Here is a 22691-nt window from a genome sequence, read left to right as displayed (position 1 = left end):
CCTCCATCCTTCCTTGCAAAAGCCAGTCTCTGCTCCCAAGGATCTTTTGGAGGAAGATCACCTCCATCCTTGATTATTCCTTTATGTCCTTGTGGGTTTGTTTTCTAGTTTGTTTCCCGTTTCCAATTTAATTTTCATAACTGTGGAAATATCCATTTCTCACACATGGGAACACATTAGTAATACCTACACTACCCAGAGGCCTTTGAAGTAACAAGCTCTACAAACAATTCAATTGGATAGGAATCCACACATTCTTCCAGTACAATTTATTTAGCCATTCCACACTCATTCGGTATCTATTTTGTTTCTTCGTACTCACTACCAAAAAAAAGTCATTTCAATAAAAAAATGACTAACAAAGATTTAGGCTATTTTCAAGTATTTATTATTGCCTGTTTTGTGCTGGGCACCTTGCTGAGTTGATGAGAACACAGCACCCAAAGTGAAACAGTTCTTGCTCTCTAAGAGCTTACTATCCAAAAAGGTGAGATGTACATACATACATATATTACATATCTACATGCATACAAAATAGTTACAATATAATTTGGGGGGGAGGCAACAGCAGTTGGGGGATGAAGGGATTCAGGGGGAAAGTGGTAACTGATAAGCCTTGAAGAAACTCAGAAATTCCAAGCAATAGAGATGAGGAGGAAGTATATTACAAGCATGGGAGAGATGCAGAAATGGAGATGTCTAGAAAAAAGTCAATTTGGCTCTATTGTTTAAAGACTGTAATGTAATTTATTCTATTCAGTCCCTGTTTATGTGGATCTTTGCTATGGTTGACTTGTTTTGTTAAGCAAGCTAGCCAGCAGAAAAGGATATTTTTTTTTTTACTTGATCCATTGGGCAGAATGTTTATCATTTTGGAAATGTATGTATGCAAATATGCATATAATACACATTATATTAGTATGTATACAGTGCAAACAAGTATGCATATAAGTTCTATTATATTTGTTTTCTGATGAGATGTCTTTCCATTTTTATGCCTTTTTCAAAAAGAGCAAAAAGGTCCAAAGCTAGCAATTTGGATTAACCAAGTATTACTGTATTTAGGTCATTCCTATTTCCAATCAATCTAGATACATAAGGTTGTAGTTCACATGATCAAAATAAATAATATTACTAAACTACATAGCAAAGAAATTATATTTATTTAATATTTAAAATAGAAATGACATTTATTGCTATATAGGCTATTTGTAAAGGACATTAAATATGAAAATTTCATAAAGAAGTATTATTGAAAACCTCACCCATCTTACTATTTATAGAGAAAAGAAAGAATAAGTTATTTATGGATTGTACATATTCTAAAAATGTGTTAAATACATACAATTATGGTTATGCACTGAGTAGTTAGTTATACATTTTGGGTTTTTCAGAACAAGGTAGTTGTTTTATTTGCTCAAAGTCATCTCAATATATATAGCCCTTATTCTAAGTAAATTTGAAGTTATAGAATTGAAAAAGAAAGGAACCAGTTAATTTTACATGCCTTGAAGCTTTAAACTTAATGAATATTCAGGGAACATACTGTATTAGCAAATCATATAGAGACAGCTTGAAGTACAGTAGAGAGTACACAAGCTCTGTAGTAGGAAGATCTGAAGTAAATTCATTTAACTTCTGTTCCCTCAGTTTTTTCCACTATAAAAAGAGGACAATAATAGCACCTACCTTGAAGGATTGTTGTATGGATTAAATGAGATAATATTTATAAAAGAACTAAGCTTAGTACCTGGCACATAGTAGTCACTATATCAATGCTAACTCCTTTCCCTTCCTTATTAGTCCTAGCAATTACTAAAGTATAATAAAGTATACATGTAATCTATTTCATATTGAAACTATTCTGACCAAAAGAGGAAGGAGACAAAATTACCAGATTTATAGGGATTTCAGCTTCAGGGGGGGAAAATGCTCAAAGTTGAAGAATGATTGACATTAAATAATCTTAAAGTGAAGAAAATCTTACAAAGAAAAACCCATTGTTTATTAGGACTAAAAATACTAATGATTATAGAATGATGATTTTCAATTTTTGTACTACCATGTTCAAATGCCAAAAAGTCATTCACTTGCTAGGTATCTTTTCATTTAAAAAAATTCAACTCTGTAATTTGAAGAATTTTTCTATGGGATCAAAAATCAAAAGGAAAATATTTCATTTTACTTAAATTTTCTTTTCACACATCTTTGCTAGAAAGTAATCAAGTACACCTATATCTAATCTCATAAAATTCAGTATATCTAGTTTTAAAATGACAGCTGATCAAATCTGTCAGTAAAATTTAAGAGATTTGAAACCCCACAGGAATTAATAATATAAGAAAGACTTAAGTAAAAAAAAAATGTATAGGACCTACTATGTAAACAGTCTTTTGTGTCAATGGTTATGTGTTGGGTAATCTGTTAATAAAATTCTGTGTTGGTATAGTTAACATAGTAATTTAACTCAGTTAACTAGAGAATTTATTATTTTTCTGTGACTAAATCAAATACCTTTAATTTTCTTATCCCCAAGCTACTTAAAAGTATAAAAAGATGTGAAATTAAATCACTACATATTAGTCATAAATACATTTTGAGGTCATTCACACAGAATCACTGTCTAATTTAATGACAATTTTTGATAATATTAAGTGGAATTTATCTCTCATTTCTCATTTATATAAGTTCAGTTTCTAATTCAAGAAACGAAATATTTGATTTCCTAGGTTAATGCATCAGGAAGTTATTACAACTATATTTCTTTCTTTCCTTTTTTTAAAAAAAATATTTAATGTTAATCTTATTGTTAATTATTACATTTTTATGGAACTAAAAATTCCAATAAAAATTATCTCCAATTGTATCTTAATTGGCAGGGCTGAAATTAAATGTTAGAAATAATGTGCAAAAGAAAGTATCCCACATGCAAATGTGACCTCACTTAATTTTCAAGACATATTATACTTGACATTAACCCAGAATGATTTAATATATTATTCTTTACAGAGGACACATTGTTTTGCTGCCATGCTTCACATAACTCTAAATGTTGTAGGAATATAGGGTAATATTTTGGTAGAATATAGTTTACTTTCCAAGTTATAATTTTTAAAAATCATTTAAAAAACCTAACTTTATATTCCATTATGGAAGTTTTCTTTACTGAAAAAATATTTGGATAATGTGCAGGGAATAGTTTGAACATTAAAGTGTTTCCATGTGGTTTCCCCTTCTCTGCATTTCTTCCTTCATTAATCCAAGATGGCTTGGTTGTTTTCTCAATTTTCATTGAACATGATAATGAAAGCATAGAAATATATATTATGGAAACATCTTGACTATTATTAGAATATATGTGTGTGTATACATATATACATGTATATATGATAAGGCAAGACTTGCCCAGGGTCACACAGCCAGAAAGTGTGAAGTGTCAGAGGCAGGATTTAAGTTCAGGTCCTCCTGCCTCCAGGGCTAGTACTCTATCCATTTCACCATCTAGCTACCCCAACAAAATTATTTTTTAGTAAGACATTTCCACTGTTAGGAAACAAGTTTGAAAATAATAGGATACAAAAAATGTTTCACAATTTTTTTTTAATATTTTACATAGTACCTAAAACTTTAAATGATGAATGCGGGTGACTTTCAATTGGCACCAATGATTTTTAAGTGCACCCCCAAAAATGTATTATTCAAATCTCATCCAATCTTACATGCAAATAATGCAGTTACACTTTATTATTTGGAGAGCACATACACAAAATGAGAGACAATATAGCATGGTAATTCAATCCTTCCCTTAGAGTCAAGAAAATCTGGATCTATGTCCCACATCTGAAATATTTTGATTGTGTGACACTGGACAAATGACTTATTCTTTCAATGGTCTGAGCAAAAGTTACAGGAAAGATACTGGCTTACAATGTTACAGGAAAGTTATCTAGGAGTTTCCTTTGCCATAATTTAGTTTTTATCCTCTTAGGATAGTTCCGGATACTAAATGCTAAATACATGCTAAGTAATATATACAAACTATATGCTTTATGTCACACAGAGGGCTTAGAAACTATTGGATTTCTTAAAATCAGAAGTAATGAAGACACAACAATTAGACATCATAACCCAAAGGAAACCTTTTTTATTTTTGTTTTTCCAATAACTTCTTTTTTTATTCAAGAAATTTGACTTAGAGTTTAACAACTAAGAAGGCAAAGATGGTGTTAATACTTCTATATGTCACTGGAACCTGAGGAAGCTAAAAGTTTAGATTGTTCTAATTTTTTTTCTGTTCTGTCAACATGGTGTCACAAGCACCAGAAATCTCAAATACTGTTCTTTCATTTGCAGAGTATCAAAGAGCTACAGGAAGTAAAAATAATCCAAACTTTTATTTGTATCAATAGCTAAAGCATTCATATATGTAATGTGCTTTGCAAAACTTAAAGTGCACTGTAATGTTAGCTATCATTATTTTAACCCATGTCACCTAGATATTCTGTAAAGTACATGAACAACTGTGATAAAAAATAATGTTTATTGCATAGGAGTAATTACTCCTGTTTGTTAAGGTTCAAGAAGACCATTATTATTTGTATGTAATAGTCAACAAGCATTTAAGTGCCTACTATGTGCCAGTAACTGTGCTAAGTGTTAGGGATACAAAGAAAGGCACAAAACAATTCCTGCTCTCAAAGAACTCTTGATCTAATGTGGAAGACAACATGCAAACAACTGTGTGTAAACAAGCTTTTTGTTGAAGGTGGGATTTTTATCTGAGATTTGAAGGAAACTAAGGAGGTGAGGATGAGGACAAGGACTACCTTTTCCTGTTCCTCACTGAACAAATTATGTCACCTTCATTTTTATTTTATCATTGTTACTTAGAAAACAATAGCATTAACATTAACATTACTAAATCCATTTTTTCTCAACACATTAACCAAACTACTTTCATTTCATAGCCAATTAGGTATGGTGAAAAGTAATTTTCTATTTCTTTCCATTCCAATATTTTTGGAATGTCTTTTTTTGCTATAATATAACCATTAGACTCATAAGTTTTGCATTTCTGGATTACAATTATATGTAGCTACAAAGAAAATAATTTGAAGCAAACATTTATTGGATTGTCCTTTTTCATTTTGGCCATTCACTATCTGAAATTAAGGAATTCTTAAAGGATGTGAAATTCCCACTTAATTTGATGCTACATGCCTGCATCAAGTTGTTTAAAGTCTAAAATTATAGATGAACAACTGAAGATATTTATCATAACTTTCATAATTTGGCTTTCAAGTGCCAGTTTTTAACCACTCTTATTAGTAAACTGCTTTCTTTTTGTTGAAATTCAGCAGCAACTAGGAAAAACGAACCATATAAAACTTACAATGGAGTATAAATGGACTGGAATTCTATGTAAACATTTTGTCTTATGCATCTATGCGCACGATTCAAACCTTATGTTGTTTCATGCCTGCAATAAATTTCATTTAATATAGTAGGCACATTAAGTAGATTGAAGAGTCTTGTATCTTGCCTATATCCTCTCAGATCGATAAAGTCTCCTTTTGCTGATGAATTGGACTTTCATTAGAAATTAGAATAATCCATAGTGATTGCTTTTTTCAAAATGCAGTTGTTTATTTTCTTCTTAAAGTTCAAAATGTATTCTGTGGCCATGCTCAAATCTCATAAATCATTTTTTTGGCTGATTTTTCCCTCTGTGCTTAAGTTAGTGCAATGCATGCATTGTAACAGTGTCTTAGAGCTCATTAGCGTCAACAGCAATGATGGAAAATTTCAAAACACACCAGAACAAATTAAGACGTTTCATCTTCTTTTTTGATCGTTTTCAGCACTGAATCTTCTCCCAAAATTTCACAGAGTTCATTGAGTCTCTGCTGCATCTTGGGAATACCAGCTAGTTGAGATTCCAGTTTTTGTTTTTCTTCACTCAGTGATAAACGAATAGCTGTATCCAACTGTTCAAAACGCCAACCTCCTTCTCCATCAAACTGTAATAAATGAGTATGGTATTTCCTGCATAAGCAAATTAAATTAATACCATTAGAAAAATGTTTGCACAATTATATAAGAAGGCAGATCTTTAAGGAAGATGTCTATTTTTGTAGACAAGGGAAATTGGAACAGGCTAGTCACTATGATAGTTTAAAATCTTTATTCTTGTCTCTTTAAAGTACTTATTGTTTCTATCTTATTTGTTTTACTATGGAATGTAAAACAAGTCCTTTTAATGCATTTGATAATATTATATGTTTTCTGAAATAACCCTAGATTTGTACAAACCTGAGAGATTATACAGGGAGGGAAAAAAAGGGAATGAAGGGTTTCAAAAGCATACTTTATATGTCAGAACATTTTTTTAAAATGAAGCATTTTTCATAGAAATGTTTCTAAAAGATACTATACACTTTATGGTATTTTTCTCTTTTGAAAAAAAAAGTATTTTCAATATCTCCCCCCCCCTCAAACTTGTAATTTCATAAATATGATATGTGGTGGTATGGAAATATCCTGGATCTGCAACTCACCAGTAATTTATTGTCCTGAGAGATGCCAAGGACAAAAAGGGATAAAGTAACTTTCTGTTCATCTAATCAGTATATGTCAGAGATTAAGAGTTCCACCCAGGTCTTTCTGAATATGAGGCTGACTTTGTATTTACTATGCTATGCTACCTAACATATCCTATCATGAGAAATATCAATGAATATCAAGTTATGGGTTTTTTGGCCTTAATTGCCTCAAAGAGAAGGTAAATAGAAATTGTTGTGGAAGGGCTTCCCTCTCAGATTGGTTCCTTTCTTTTTCTTTCTTTCTCACCTAGTCTTAATCCTAACTACCTATTCAGTAATAGGTACTCAGATCTTAGCTGAAAAAAACCCTTAACTGAAAAAACCTTTAAAAAAAACCTTGGCTGAAAAAGGCCAAGGTCTCCCACTGCATCTGGTGCTATCTCCAGTAATTCTGATCTGTAGCTGACTACTGGACCCAGATGGTTCCCAAGGAGAAAATGGGGCTGGTGTCCTTGCACAGTCCTCCCTCCCTCAAATCAATTCACTTATATGTCAGCAAATAACCTACAATACAATTACATCACAAAGAAAAAAAGCACAGGAAAGTGGCTAATAAAAAAAATAATTCTATCCAAGGATCTAATAATCTAATAAACTTCAGTAGTTCTGACATTCACAAATATTAGTATTGATATTTACTATGCATTTTCCAATGATTTCTCATCTATTACATAAACAATTCAGTATAATTTGTTCTGTATTGGTACTCTGAAATCCTATGTAATGGTAAATCTCTTGGAATCTAAGAAGGGAAATCTTTCTTCTGATTTTCCTCTTCTATTTGACCTAATAAAATGGCCTAATAAATTTCTTTCTAAAACTATTTCAGATTTGGGGATTCATTCTCATGACTAACAGTTTATTTTAAAATGTCAAAACTAACATGCCTAAAAGGCAACATGTTACTCAAATTCCAGAATAGCAAAATAAACAATTATTTCATAGCACAGCACCCAATGAAAGAATTTAAGTGAACATGAGAGGCAAGTCCCCTCCTTTGCCATTTAACATAAGTCAATTTGATTTGGGATCAGCTCTGGAAATATAATTTGATACTACACAGGAAGAACACAAATAGGTCATTTTTGCTTGCGTCATATTCAAACCAAGTTTAGAAGACCTCAGAATTCTAGAGCAAAGACATAATTGGCTTAAGGTTTCATTCATTCATTCAATAACAAATCTTTATTAAACTACTATTGTAGTTTAAGTTTACTGTAGCAAAGCTCTGCACTAGATACTGAAAGTACAAAATATAGGTACATCTGAATATATATGTATGAATGTATACACACACACACACACACACACACATATACACACATACATTTGAAACAAACCTTACTGAAAAAAAATTTATAAGAGTACTAGACTCTATCAGTCACTATTTGTATGATCTAAGGCAAGTCACTTGATGTCTCTAGGTCTCATATCAGTCTTTTAAATGGTGGGGGGAGGTGATCTCTATGGTTCCTTTCAAATCTAAATGCTAATTTCTTATAATGGGAGGAAGAAAGGAAGGAAAGAAATGAGGAAGATAATGTACAAAAATAATTATGTCCAAAGGATAAATTTCTTTATTTCTCTGTCCAGACTTTTCTCAGTCCTTATCTTTCTTGATTTCTTTTCACCATTTGACACAAATGATTACCCCCTTCCTTCTGGAACTCACTTCTTTCCACTTTTCAAGATACTACACTATTTTGTTCCCTTTCTTTCCCTCTGACTGATTTTTCTCAGTTCATCTTTGTCCCACTTCCTCGTGTGAGTATACCTCAGAGTACTGTTCTGGAACTTCTCTTATTGTCTCTCTATTCTTTTGTGGGTTTCACTAATTTCCATATATTCATTGATCATGTCTATTCAAATGGTTTCCAAATCTATACAATTAGACCTCATCTTTGTGACTCTAATCCCACATTTTCAAATGTTTGATGGATAGCTCCCTCTGGATGTACTATAGATGTCTCAAATCCAAAATGTTCTAAACAGATTTTAATCTCTTCTTCCCACCCAAATCACTTTTCCCCCTAACTTCCCTATTTCTCTTGATGGTATCATCATTCTTTTATCCAGTGTAATTCACAATTTCTAGATTTTTCCATTGCCCCTCAGCTCGACTATACAAACAGTTAACTCTTGATTCTAACTCAAACATCTTTCTTATCCATCCCTTTCTCTGAACTTTTGCAACTACTGCAATTATCCTCCTTGTCTCCATCCTTTTCCTTCTCCAATATATCCTTCCCACAGTTGCCAAAATGATAGTCTTAATATCTAACCATATTAATTAATCCTCTCCTTAAGAAGATCCATCAGATCTGTATTGTGGCTCTAAGATAAAATAAAAATTCATGTGTTAGCCATTTAAAACTATTCACAATCTGTCGCCAGATTGCCTTTCCAGGATAATGAAACATTATTTTCCCCATTAAAGCATTCTCAGCTGTAGCTGAAAAGGTCTTCATGCTGCCTTATATGTGATAGTCTATCTTACTCTTCTGTCCTTCATGATTGAAAATCTTTCCCTCCTCATCTCCATCTTTTTGAATCCTTTGCTTCCTTCTAGGCTCAGTGCTATCCTCTGCCTTTTCTGATTCTCCTAGCTGTCAGTGCTATCCCTTCCCCATCACTCTGATTTATCTTGTATATGTGTGTGTGTGTGTATAATATATATATATATGTATATATATCCTACATTTTCTTATCTGTGACCTTACAAATATCTCATTTGATCCTCACCATGAGGCAGGTGCTGTTATTATTCTCCTTTGGTAGTTGAAGAAATTGAGGCAGACAGAGGTGACGTGACCCTCCCAGGTTCACAAAACTATGGGACATCTGAGGTCAGATTTTAGCTCAAGTTTTTCTGAGTTCAGCCTCTGCTCTATTGACTGTATCACTTATCTGTCTGATGGAAGTACTTAAACAAATAATGATGGATAAAGAAGGCAGAAGAATGTGTTTCAGATACGGTTTGAACAAAGGTATGGAGATGTGAAAAAGCAAGATATGGCTGGGGAACAAAGGCTAGTCTAGTCTACCTATAATATAGAATATGTAAAAAAGGAGTGGTCTTAGACACTTTTGGAAAGGTAGGCTGGAGCCAGATTGTAGGGTACCCTTGATATCAAGATCAGGGCTTCAATATTATTGAGTTGTGCCAATGCTGGAAATGGAAACAACAACAGATTGGCTGAGAAATACACTTTGGACCAACTATTTTGAGTTCACCAGCAGGGTAGTCTCACCCAAAGAGACAAAGACACTCTGAACACTATAAAATGTTTATATAGGTTGGGAGGAGCAAGGAACAGAATACGGTCTGGAGGAAAAGTTGATTGGTCAAGGTCCCAATCTCTGGGAGCTGAGACTGATCTGGTGCAATAACCCTTTCCCACAATTTCAGGGTTAGGGGTTTCTGCAATAACAAGATGTGAAAGGTGAGGTTGTGTTTCAGAATAGGTTGCACAACCTATTCTATGTCCAATTTTAGGTTATTTGCATTGAAGCACTAATGGAAGAGTATAGACATATATATGTGAACAAAATGGAATGGTTCTTAAAATGAAGTAACTCTGGATCTGCAATAGGTGATCCAAAGGCTAAAGTTTTTCAAATAGTAAAGACTTTTTGAATTATTTTTTGAACCTAAGTCTCCATATTTCACCAAAACTAGGAGCACAGGGGCCCCCTGATTACTAAATTACTAAATGGGAAAGAAAATTCGACCTCCTTTTCCAACCCAGCTCATTTCACCCCTTCTCAGGCAGCATGCTGAATCCCTAGTCTTGGAGGACTTACCATATTGGTACTATGCTTATGGAAGATATCTATCATTAGTTTTACGACAGCTCAGAACTCCAAAACTCAAGCTATCTGCAAAGTTCAGTCCCCTAAACAATAAGGATTATAGACACATATGACCACACTGAATGTAGTGAAGATTTTTAAGTCATTGAGTAATGTGTGAAGATTTATTGAACAGGGAATAGACTAAAGGTAGGAATATAATCTAAATCGCTTTAAAAAAAAAAAAAATCTTCCGCAGGGGAATTTCAGAGTTCATTCTGAAACAAAATATTACCTTATTCTATTTTGTACCTAAATCAATCTCATATTAGGTGTGGGGTAGCAAGGAGGGATTTTTAACAAGGGTAACAGAACCACTTTAAACCAATCTTCATATAGTTGTTTATGCTAAATGGCTATATTACAAATCCTATAGAAATCCCTGTTTTCAGATGGAGTCTGAAAGATGGGGAATTTAGAAATGAATCAAAGGAAGAGATATGATCACAAATACAAAATACTCTAGAGGGTTAACTTGAATCAACATTTTACAAAAGTAAACATACTTTTTTCTAGGAGGGCCTAGGAGGGCTTCAAGAGGAAATTTAAATGGATCCTATAAATGCCATACACTTTTGAGATTGTTCTAGTTGAATGTTTGGGTCATGAAATTCAATAGTTGAATGTTTGAGGCATGAAATTCAATCAAGTGTCATAGTACATTGGAGTTAAAAGGGTGAAAAGAGGTTCAGCATGCCTAGAAAATGGGACTCCAGCAAGTTAGAACAACCCTAGCTACTAGTATTGTAAAAGGAAATAAACAATTTCAAATCTTGAACTGGAATGGGCAATCAGAGAAATCACAATATTCAGCATATAAATATTAAATAATAAAATATTTTCCAGGCTTTATCTATGGAGTATATTTCAATCAATGATAAATGAATAGAAAAAAGCAAAATAACTATGAGAATAATGGCAGAATATAAAAAAAAGAAAAATTGTGATAAAGTTCCTGGGATTCCAAAATGTTATAGTATAGTTAATCTTTTTGAAAAAATTTCTTTTTTCTTTCTTTCTTTTCAATTATATTGGATGGGGGAGGGGCATTAGCTATTTCTTTTGAATACTGTCCTAGAAATTTGGGAGAGAATATCAAAACTAATTTTTTTTCTTTCTAAAGATTAGGGAATTATCGTGCCAATTATCCTTTTTAAAAATGGTACATTATATTTTATAGTTCTCTCCAAATCTAACATATAGCATCTCAAAAATTTATCATATTTTATTTTTTCAGAACACATACATACAGTGATTTAAAAAATAACATACAATCACCTCAAAAAATTGTTTGAAATTGTGATGTGATATAAATTGGAATTTTATCTTCATTATTGGTATACATCTTTACAGAAACCTGAAAATTAAGTAATAAAAATGCTTAAATATAATTCCTGGCCTCTAGTATATAACAGTGTAGTTAGTAATAACAGTTCTATAGATGTTTCATTCATCAAAAATCTGAAAACAAAATGAATAATTAAAGACATCAAATTTGGAACCTTTATAATTTATAAGAACTTACCAAAGAGAAGGCCTGTGTGTAATTGACAGCAAGGATATTCCAGCACCTTTTGCAGCCTGAAATATCTTCCCTTCAACATCAATGCTGACTGCACTAGTACATTCATCCAGTAATGCGTATTTTGGTCTTTAAAAACAAACATTAACAGGTTAATTTTTATTTGCATTACCGAAGTTTATACATACAACATGGACTTAATCATTAAAAGTTTCACTGTTTTCTAATAAAGGCAGTTTGTAGAGAATTTTTACTTTTTCAGTTTTTTATTTGATTTTCCTTCCTCATTTTAATCAATGTGGTTAAAATTTTCTTATTCTTGGCCTTTTCAAAAAAACAGCTTTGAGTTTTGTTTAATTGTATGATCTTTTTCTTTAAAAAAAAAAAAAGACCCCCCTAGAAAAATCCTATCCAAAAATTTTCTAAGATGGGGAGATTGGAACATAGAAGATTTTGTAGACCAAGATTTTCAAAGAGAAAAACACAAAGACAAAACCACAAGCCATAGCAAATAAATGGAGGAAATCTAGGTTCTTATACTTATTTTGTTTTCTGAATCTTTGTTACCATGTTGCTTATTAAAATAAACCTAACTGTGATTTGGGAAGGAAAATAGAGCAAGTGATGAAACTAAGGGAAATGGATAATTAATGAGAAGAAAAGATCAAGGGTGAGAACCGTTGGGAATAAGGCCCCCCCAAAAAATAAGCTAAAGTAATTGAAGGAATATTGTACTGTTTACAGCCAAAGGGAAAAAATCATAACTTTAAAAAAAAGAGACAGATGAAGAAAAATGTAAACCTATCTCTCATGACTTTAACTGTGAATGAATCAAACAGTATTGAAAAATTAGAAAGTGACACTTTGAATAAGAAAACAAAACTAAAACCTACAATATGTTGCTTGTAGGAAACACATTTTTTTAAAAAATCAACAAAGATATTAACAAAATAAAACTGAGGATGTGAAAATTTTTTTTCTTACTAGGCATTAAATGAATCTTTAAAAAGCAGGAATTGCAATCATGCTAATAAAGCAAAAACTACATTCAAAAGATAAAAAGGGATAAGCAAGAAAACAAAAACCATAGATACCATGGAACCTACAGACAGAAGACAATAGGCAGAAAGGAACCATATCAGTGTTAATTTGGTCCCAAAGCCCATTGATAGGGGATTCTCCTTTTTGGTGGAGATCAATATCCCACAGTACTATCAGAAGCAGGGAGGAGTTGGAGAGTTGGGAAGAATAGAACTCATCAGTTCCAATTAACTTTTTTCAGGGTGTCTTTCAGTTACAGAGGTTTTTTCCAGGCTTATTCAAGTTCTCTTCAAGATCTGAACCACTATGGGCTCTGCAATCACTTCAGAAACTTTTGGTTTTCACTAGTTGTCATGTTGGATCAACAGGTAATTAGTCACAATTTTATAGTTTTTTAAGTACTGTTCCAATTGTTGTTCAGTTCTTTCAATTGTGTCTGAATCTTTGTGACCCCATTTTGGGTTTTCTTGGCAAAGATACTAAAGTGGTTTGTCATTTTCTTCTCCAGCTCATTCTACAGATGAGGACTGAGGCAGAGTTAAGTGCTCAGGGTCACAGAGTTGGTAGGTATCTGAAGCCAGATTTGAACTTACAAAGCTGAGTCTTCCTGAACCCAATCCTACTACTTACCTGTCCTCCAAGATACAAGAACAAATCATAAAAATTAATATGATACATGCTACAAGTATAATCGACATTTACTACTAAAGCATGTGCACAAATATGTATGTAGTGGACAGATAATAGAAATGCTTCCTTTTATTATGTACCAGTATTATGTCATGTCACAATTAGTGATAAATTGCATCAGTTACAGGCAAAGCTGAAAGAATATTTTCTTTTTTTTATTATAACTTTTTATTGACAGAACATATGCCTGGGTAATTTTTTACAACATTATCCCTTGCACTCATTTCTGTTCCGACTTTTTCCTTCTCTTCTTCCACCCTCTCCCCTAGATGGCAAGTAGTCTTATACATGTTAAATATGTTACAGTATATCCTAGATACAATATATGTTTGCAGAACCGAACAGTTTTCTTGTTGCACAGGGAGAATTGGATTCAGAAGGTAAAAATAACCCAGGAAGAAAAACAAAAATGCCAACAGCTCACACTTATTTCCCAGTGTTTCTTCTCTGGGTGTAGCTGCTTCTGTCCATCCTTGATCAATTGAAACTGAGTTAGATCTTCTCTTTGTCGAAGAGATTCACGTCTATTAGAATACATCCTCATACAGTATCATTGTTGAAGTGTATAATGACCTACTGGTTCTGCTCATTTCCCTCAGCATCGGTTCATGTAAGTCTCTCCTAACCTCTCTGTATTCATCCTGTTGGTCATTTCTTACAGAACAATAATATTCCATAACATACATATACCACAATTTACCCAACCATTCTCCAATTGATGGACATCCATCCATTTTCCAGTTTCTAGCCACTACAAATAGGTTTGCCACAAACATTTTGGCACATACGGGTCCTTTTCCCTTCTTTAGTATCTCTTTGGGATACAAGTTTGATAACTTCTGGGGCATAATTCCAGATTGCTCTCCAGAATGGTTGGATTCGTTCACAACTCCACCAACAATGCATCAATGTCCCAGTTTTCCCACATCCTCTCCAACATTCATCATTATTTTTGTAAGAATATTTTCAATGCTAACTCACATAAAGGCATATTTTCAACTAATATAGGGCAATCATAGGAAAAAAAATCTTTATTTCTAAACCTAAGTTAGATAAAAAATAAAATTAAGGAGTTACCAAAAGGGAAAAAAAATTATAAGATCAAAATGGGTCATGGACCCATATAGGCATAAAGAACAAGATTATAAATAAATTAGAGGAACATAGCATAGTTTATCTCTCAGACTTGTGGAGGAGAAAGAAATTCGTGACCAAAGATGAACTAGAGACCATTACTGATCACAAAATAGAAAATTTTGATTATATCAAATTAAAAAGCCTTTGTACAAACAAAACTAATGCAAACAAGATTAGAAGGGAAGCAACAAATGGGAAAACATCTTCACAGTTAAAAGTTCTGATAAAGGCCTCATTTCCAAAATATATAGAGAATCAACTCTAATTTATAAGAAACCAAGCCATTCTCCAATTGATAAATGGTCAAAGGATATGAACAGACAATTTTCAGATGATGAAATTGAAACTATTACCACTCATATGAAAGAGTGTTCCAAATCACTATTGATCAGAGAAATGCAAATTAAGACAACTCTGAGATACCACTACACACCTTTCAGATTGGCTAAGATGACAGGAAAAAATAATGATGAATGTTGGAGGGAATGCGGGAAAACTGGGACACTGATGCATTGTTGGTGGAGTTGTGAACGAATCCAGCCATTCTGGAGAGCAATCTGGAATTATGCCCAAAAAGTTATCAAACTGTGCATACCCTTTGATCCAGCAGTGTTTCTATTGGGCTTATATCCCAAAGAAATACTAAAGAAGGGAAAGGGACCTGTATGTGCCAAAATGTTTGTGGCGGCCCTGTTTGTAGTGGCTAGAAACTGGAAATTGAAGGGATGCCCATCAATTGGAGAATGGCTGGGTAAATTGTGGTATATGAATGTTATGGAATATTCTGTAACATTTTCTGTAAGAAATTGCTCTGTAAGAAATTTTATTATAAAATAAAATAAAAAAAATAAAGACCCCAAGGTCACTGAAAATCTTTATTTTACATACATAAATTTTAGAAATTACATCTAATAACTAAATGGAAAGCAAAAACAGAACTAGTATTTGAAATGATTTTAAAAGGACATTTGACTAAATTAAAAGCTTTAACTTCACAAGCAATACCTCCTGCATTCACTAAAGAGAACAAGAGCTAAGAAATGAAACCTCATATATCAGTGATTGGGAACTCCCTTCCTATTGTGTCCCTCAGATGCACAAGCCAATGACCAGGATTAACAATAAGACTCTTGGATCAACCATTTATGTTCCAGTAGAAAGGTGTTCTTTCCCTATCATGGTCAAGGAGAGGCTTGAACTCCATTCAGTACATATATATATACATATACATAGAAATACACATACATATATACATATGTGGGTGTATAGTTGGTGACAAATATAGATATACATGTGTATTTATCTCATCTAATTGCTTTTATTCCTTCTTCTACCTATACCTGCCCAAAGTATATTATTTTCTTTTTTTTGTTAATGATATGACCTTGAATGTTAAAGTCATATATCTGAATTTATTGTGGAATGTGGCAAAAAGTGTTGATCTAAGTTTAATTTCTGTCAGATTGCTTTCCAATTTTCCAAACAGTTTTTTAATCAAGTATTTTTTTTCCTAACTTGTGTTCTTAAATATATTAGACACTGTTACTAAGTTCCATTTTTTTTCTGATTCTTCTTTACCTTCCTATTTTTAAAAAGCTGAAATCATATGGTTTTATCTGTTCCTTTTAACCAGAACCAAGTGGTGTAGATGGTTTATAATTTAGTGATTTATAATAAAGTTTGAAGCCTGAAAATACTTTTATCCTTTACACCTACTTTTTTTCATTATTTCTCTAACTATTCTAAATCTTTTGTATTTCTGAATGAATTTTGCTGTTATTTCACTGAGTTCTGGAAAGTATTCCTTTGATAATTCAATTTGTATAACATTAAAATTGTAAATTAGTTTTGTTAGTGTCTTTAAAATGTATATTGTCATGGTCCAGCCATGAGCACAGACTATTACTCTTATTTAACTTGTTCTTTGTTTCTTTACAGAGGACATTATAATTGAATCTATAAAAGTATTTTGTATGTTTTGGATAGATTGAGTCCCAAATATTTTAATCCTATCTTTTTAGTTATTTTGAATGGGAGTTTCCTTTCTATTGGGTTTTTGTTTATTATTGTCTCTTGGATTTTATTATTATAATTATTATACAACTTTTTTTAAATTTTGGGGGGAAATGGGATTATTTCATAGCATTCAATGTTGCTGAAGTTATTAATTATTTTTACTAGTTTCCTAGGGTTTTCTAAACAATCATCAACAAAAAGGAAGATCTTTATCTTCCTTTTGTTCATCTTTACACCATTAATTTCCTTGTTTTCTCTTAGAACTATTAATAACATTTCTATAATTAAATCAAATGACAGAAGAAGTGGAAATTATTATTTTTCTCCTGTGCTTGCCAGTAAAGTTTCTAGTGTATACTCATTGCATATGATACTTGCCTTTGTTTTTTTGTTTTTGTTTTGTTATTTTTTAACATTAAAGATTTTTTTTCAATTTAAAGCAAGAAGTTAGAGTTTATAACTACAAACAGATGAAATATACTTGTTATTAAAATGCTTAAAGAAAACCATTTGTTGGTGAAATAATTCTTGTTTATAGAACCCGCCTGGGAAGTGAGAAGTCACACTGTATTTTTCCCAGCTAGGCAGGAAGAGGGCCCAGAAAGTCAGGAATTATTCAATTAAAATGAAATCTCACAATGATATTCCATGGTTGATCCTGCTCTTGGGAGCAGAGGCCATGGTTGAGCAGTGCAATGCAGAACAATATACTCTTATCAAAATGAGTTAGCTCAACTGGAAGCATCAGGAGACCATCAACTAAACACTGAGCTACTGCTAGCCAGAATTTCAAAATGGGACATTGAAGGGATAATCTTTGCAAAAAGTGCCACTGACCAAGGCACAGACCCCCTAGTCACAGTTGAAGCTGGGTATAGTTAACATGTTGTCAGAGAACTCAAGGTCAAATGCCTTAAAGTTCTCAGCAATGTGTGACAGAGTGACTGAGTTGGGCATTACAACCACTTTTCTCTGGATATGGAACCTGATCCGAAGCTGTGCTACAGTTTTTTGTTGTTTTTCTACAATGGCCTAGATCTTAGGGTCATTCCAAAGAGAAGAGTCCTGTGGGTTAGCCCATGGCCAATTAGAAGAATTGGGGGGTAAGCTGCCTCCACAATGTCCTTGACCTAGCAATTCGCTTGAGTGAGACACGGATGATGCTCAGTCTGGTTAACTGCAGGCTCATGCTTCAGCCCCAGCTTGAATGAGAGCCTCTTAATCTGGAAATGGTTGAAGTCAAAGAATCCATTGGTTTTTACCCTGCACCAACCAACTTTTCATTGGCCATACATGTATCCAAAAAGCTCAGTGTTACTGGGAACTATGCTGCCCTTGTCATCCAATAAGAAAAGATCCTTCCCAACCTTAAATGCTGTGGATCAGTGAACAAGATAGAGATCCAAGTAATCTAGCTTCAAGTCACAGAGTTTTTTGGCAGGCTTTCCTCATGGTACATGCACCCACGCTTGCTGCCAATGAAGGGTCTGCTTGTTTGACAAAGTTTACCTTGATCTTCTCTTGGATGATCTCACCCACTTTGTTCTCATTGTGGGCACAATCAATGTTGATTCAACATCAGTTGCAGTCTTTACTGACTCAGCCACTTTGCCCGGGGGGGACCTGCTCAGGTCTAGGACTGGCATCTTTGCCTAGTTCTTCAGCACAAGGAAGATGGCCATGGTATTCCACCTTTGCAGAAAAGGGCCTTCATGAACAACAACTGCTGCCCCAGCACAACTTGACCTTGCTTGCTTTTGGTTTTAGATGCCTTGCTAACATTTTTTTAAAGGTTCTATCCATATACATTTTAGGGGTTTTTTAAAGCTAAAATTAATATTGTAATACTAAAAAAATTATGCATATATTGATATAATTATCTGGTTGTGGGTGTCCTTATTTTAATGTGATTTGTTATGTTGATTGATTTTCTAATGTTGAATTAATCTTTAATTCCTAGATAGAACCAAATTTGTCAAATAGATGACTTCTCAGATAAATTGCTACAGACATATTGACTGTATTTTATTTTTAAATTTTTAATCAATATCAATTCTATTGGTCAATCTTTTTTTTTCTTGCCTTAACATTCCTTGGTTTATACATTAGGACCATATTTGCCTCATAAAAGGGGTTTGGAGAATGTTCTCTTAATTTTTGAGAAAATCTTTATTTAGTATGATTATAAATTATATTTTTAAAGTTTGATAGAATTTTCCCATGAAACCATAAGGACTACAAAATTTTTTTTTTTACCACCAGTGGTATTGCCTTTACATTTATTTGATTTTCTGGAATCAGGTTAGATAAGATCTCTATTTATTTTTCTTTTAATTTGAGTATTTTTTAAAAAAGATATTCCTCTCTATTGAGTTTTCAGTTTTATTGATATAGAATAGATTGTTTTAATAGATATATGTTTATTATTTTTGTTTCTGATTTTGTTGTGATTTCATCTACTACATTTGCTATTTTCTTGGCTTGATTTTCTGTCCCTATTTTATTTTATTTTCTCCCCAGTTACATGTAAAAATAATTTTTAACATTTATTTTTAAAACTTTGAGTTTCAAATTCTCTCCCTTTGTCTCTTCTCAATTCCCCACTGACAAAGCAAGCAATTGTTTTAAATGTAACTGGGGAAAAATAAAAAATTAACATTTTTAAAATATAGTTAAAGCATTTTTCCCATACAACTATAGATCACTTTTATTTCTTCATCTGAAAACTGTCCATATTTTGTGGTCATTTATCAATTGGGGAATGGCTCTTATTTTTATAAGTCTGACTCCATTCTCAATGTATTTGAGAAATGTGACCTTTATCAGAGAAATTTGCTTCAAATTTTTTCATTGTTATTTTTGCTAAATGTGTTTCCCTTCATCCTATACCCCTACCCTCTCTCCTCTTTCATCCTGTCCCCTCCTCAAAAGTATTTTGCTTCTAACTACCCCATCTCCCAAATTGTCTTCCCTTCTATTACATCCTTTTCTCTTATCCCCTTCCCCTCCTACTTTCTTGTACAGAAAGATAAATTTCTATATTCAACTGAGTGTGAATATTGTTCCCTCTTTGAGCCAGTTCTGATAAGAATAAAGATCACTTATTCTCTCTTGCTTTCCCTTTTTACCCTCCATTGTAAAAGCTTTCTCTTGCCTCTTTTATGCAAGATAATTTATCCCATTTTATCCTTTCATTTCCTTTTCTTCTAATACATTCCTCTCTTAGCTCTTAATTTTATTTTTTTAGATATCATCCCTTCATATTTAACTCATAGCGGTGCCTTCTGTTTATATATATTCCTTCTAATTACCCCTAAAAATGAGAACATTCTTATGAGTTACACATATCATCTTGTAAATGTAAATTTACATGTAAATATAAACATTTAACCTTATTAAGTCTTTTATGATTTCCCTTTCCTCTTTACCTTTTTATTCTTCTATTGAGTCTTGTATTTAAAAGCTAAATTTTCTATATAGGTCTGGCCTTTTTTTTTTTTTTTAAACCACAAATGCTTGTAAGTTCTCTATATCACTGAATATCCATTTCTCCCCACCTTCTCCCTGAAAGATTATACTCAGTTTTGCTGGCTAAATGATTCATGGTTGTAATCCTAGCTTCTTTCTCCTCTGGAATATCGTATTCCAAGTCCTCTGATCCTTGAATATAGAAGCTGCTAGGATGGTTTCAAAGAGACCTGGAGAGACTTACATGAACTGATGCTGAGTGAAATGAGCAGAATCATCATACATGGCAACATCAATATTATATGATGATCAGTTCTGAGGAACTTGACTCTTTCTAACAGGGAGATGACTGATATCAGTTCCAATGATCTTGTGATGAAGAGAGCCATCTACACCCAGAGAGAGGACTGTGGGAACTGAGGGTGGATCACAATAGTAGTATTTTTACTCTTTGTTGTTGTTTGCTTGCGTTTTATTTTCTCATTTTTTTTCTTTTTGATCTGATTTTTCTTGTGCAGCAAGATAATTATATAAATATATATGTATATATTGGATTTAACATATATTGTTATCATGTTGAACATGTACTGGATTGCTGTCTGGAGGAGGGGCTGGGACACATGCTAAATCTTGTGTTATCCTGACTGTAGCTCCAAGATACTTGAATTGTTTCTTCTTGATCTGGGACCTCTGGAATTTAGCTATAACATTCCTGGGAATAATCATGTTGGAATCTCTTTTAGGAGGTGATCAGTGAATTCTTTCAATTTCTATTTTACCTATTGGTTCTAGAATATCAGAATAGTTTTTTCCTTGATGATTTCTTAAAAGATGATGTTGAGGCTCTTTTTTTGATCATGGCTTTTAGATAGTCCAACAATTTTTAAATTATCTCACTTGTTTTTCAAATTAGTTGTTTTTCCTCTGAGATCTCTAGAAGCAGCTGGGTCACAACTAATTCATTTAACATTGCATTTTACTTCTCTTCTTCCAGACTGTTCTTAACTTCTATATAGTCATATTCCCAATCAATTGTTCTCTATTTTTTGACAAAGATTTGACATCACGAATTCAAGTTTTTCTATTCTACCAATTATTTCAGCCTATAAATTCTGCTTTTATGGTCCTTATTTCTCTCAAATCATTCACACAGTGCTGTTGTTTCATGTTCTCTTGGAAATCCACAGAATCTTTTCTTTTAAGAATTAATTCATTTTCCTTTGTCTCACAATATTTATCAGATATTTTTCATATTCTTTTAAAGGTCTTTGAGAGATCTTCCCTCCTGTTAATAAGTTTCCTGTTGATTTACCTGTTTATGCTAACAAATTTTAATTGAGTTTTCTTCTTTCTGGTATCTCTGATAAATTCAGTCTTTTTTCCCTTGATATCTATTGCTCACCCTCTAGGTATGGACTTAAAAATTGTCACATCTTCCTTCCATGCTAGAAAATTACATTATTCTCTATCCCAAGTGACTTCTGAAGTGACAGAAATGTCTCCAACTAGATCACTTTAGGGCTGGAGCAACTTCACATGTATACTTGCAACCTACACCAGTTTCTCCTGATCTTTAGGTCTCTAGATTAATGTTACGTAGCTCTTCGTACTGACAACTTAGAGCTCATTTTTACTTTCCTATCCCTACCTCACCACATAGATCAAACAACCTTTTAAAATTTCTTGAAATGAAGTGGTAAATTCAAAAAGTAGATATTAACATAATAAATATTCATAGTCTCCAAACTATATGGGATGAAAAACTTTCCAAATTAGAGACTTAATAGAGCAGGTCAAAGTATTATGAGAATAGAATGAGGTGCATATCATTTCATTTGTCCTATCTGTCATATGAGGACATTTGCAATGATATCACAGAAAATGAGCTTTATTTCACCCCACAAAGATTTTTATCTGCCTATGCAATTGTTCTTAGAACATCTAGTATCAATTGGTTAATTTCAGGATAATGACTTATCCCAAGATCATTTCTGTCTGAATTCCATCAAAATGATGAGAATAAAATAATCACCATCACAACAAAAGAACAATTCGGAATTTCTGACAAGAAATAATAAGAAATAGACTAAAAATAGAAAATTCTGCGAATAATGTCAAATAAAATCCGTCAATTAAGTACTACATTGTAGTGTGATTTCAGAGTTACTCTGAAGGTAAACCGAACATTAGCCATATTGTTGAACAAGAGCTCTATATACTATATACAGACAAATACACATATACACATTCTATAAACTGTACTATATACATTAATAAATCACATAATTCTATCTATTTAAATTGTTTCATGATACACTGTCAAGAATAATAATGTTTAACAAAAACAAAATAATATGTGGTAC

The 22691-nt window shown here is 32.7% G+C and overlaps 1 protein-coding gene and 1 pseudogene across 1 annotated transcript in view; both read right to left on the bottom strand.

Moving 5' to 3' along the window:
* Nucleotides 1-372: 372 nt before the first annotated feature.
* ABCD2 (ATP binding cassette subfamily D member 2) overlaps nt 373-22691 on the bottom strand; it is a 114036-nt gene continuing 91717 nt past the window's right edge. The window contains exons 9-10 of the mRNA XM_051963156.1: nt 11980-12105; nt 373-6045 (exon numbers count right to left, since the gene is read on the bottom strand). Coding sequence (XP_051819116.1) covers nt 5826-6045; nt 11980-12105 — 346 coding nt within the window. The 3' untranslated portion in view covers nt 373-5825. The remainder of the gene's footprint in view (nt 6046-11979; nt 12106-22691) is intronic.
* On the bottom strand, nt 16097-22680 carry LOC127539135 (aldo-keto reductase family 1 member B1-like; annotated as a pseudogene).

Source organism: Antechinus flavipes, chromosome 5, assembly GCF_016432865.1.
Source record: "Antechinus flavipes isolate AdamAnt ecotype Samford, QLD, Australia chromosome 5, AdamAnt_v2, whole genome shotgun sequence".
NCBI classification, from domain to species: Eukaryota; Metazoa; Chordata; class Mammalia; order Dasyuromorphia; family Dasyuridae; genus Antechinus; species Antechinus flavipes.
The sequence above is the reverse complement of the archived record's forward strand: the minus strand, read 5'-3'. Positions and strand labels throughout refer to the sequence as shown.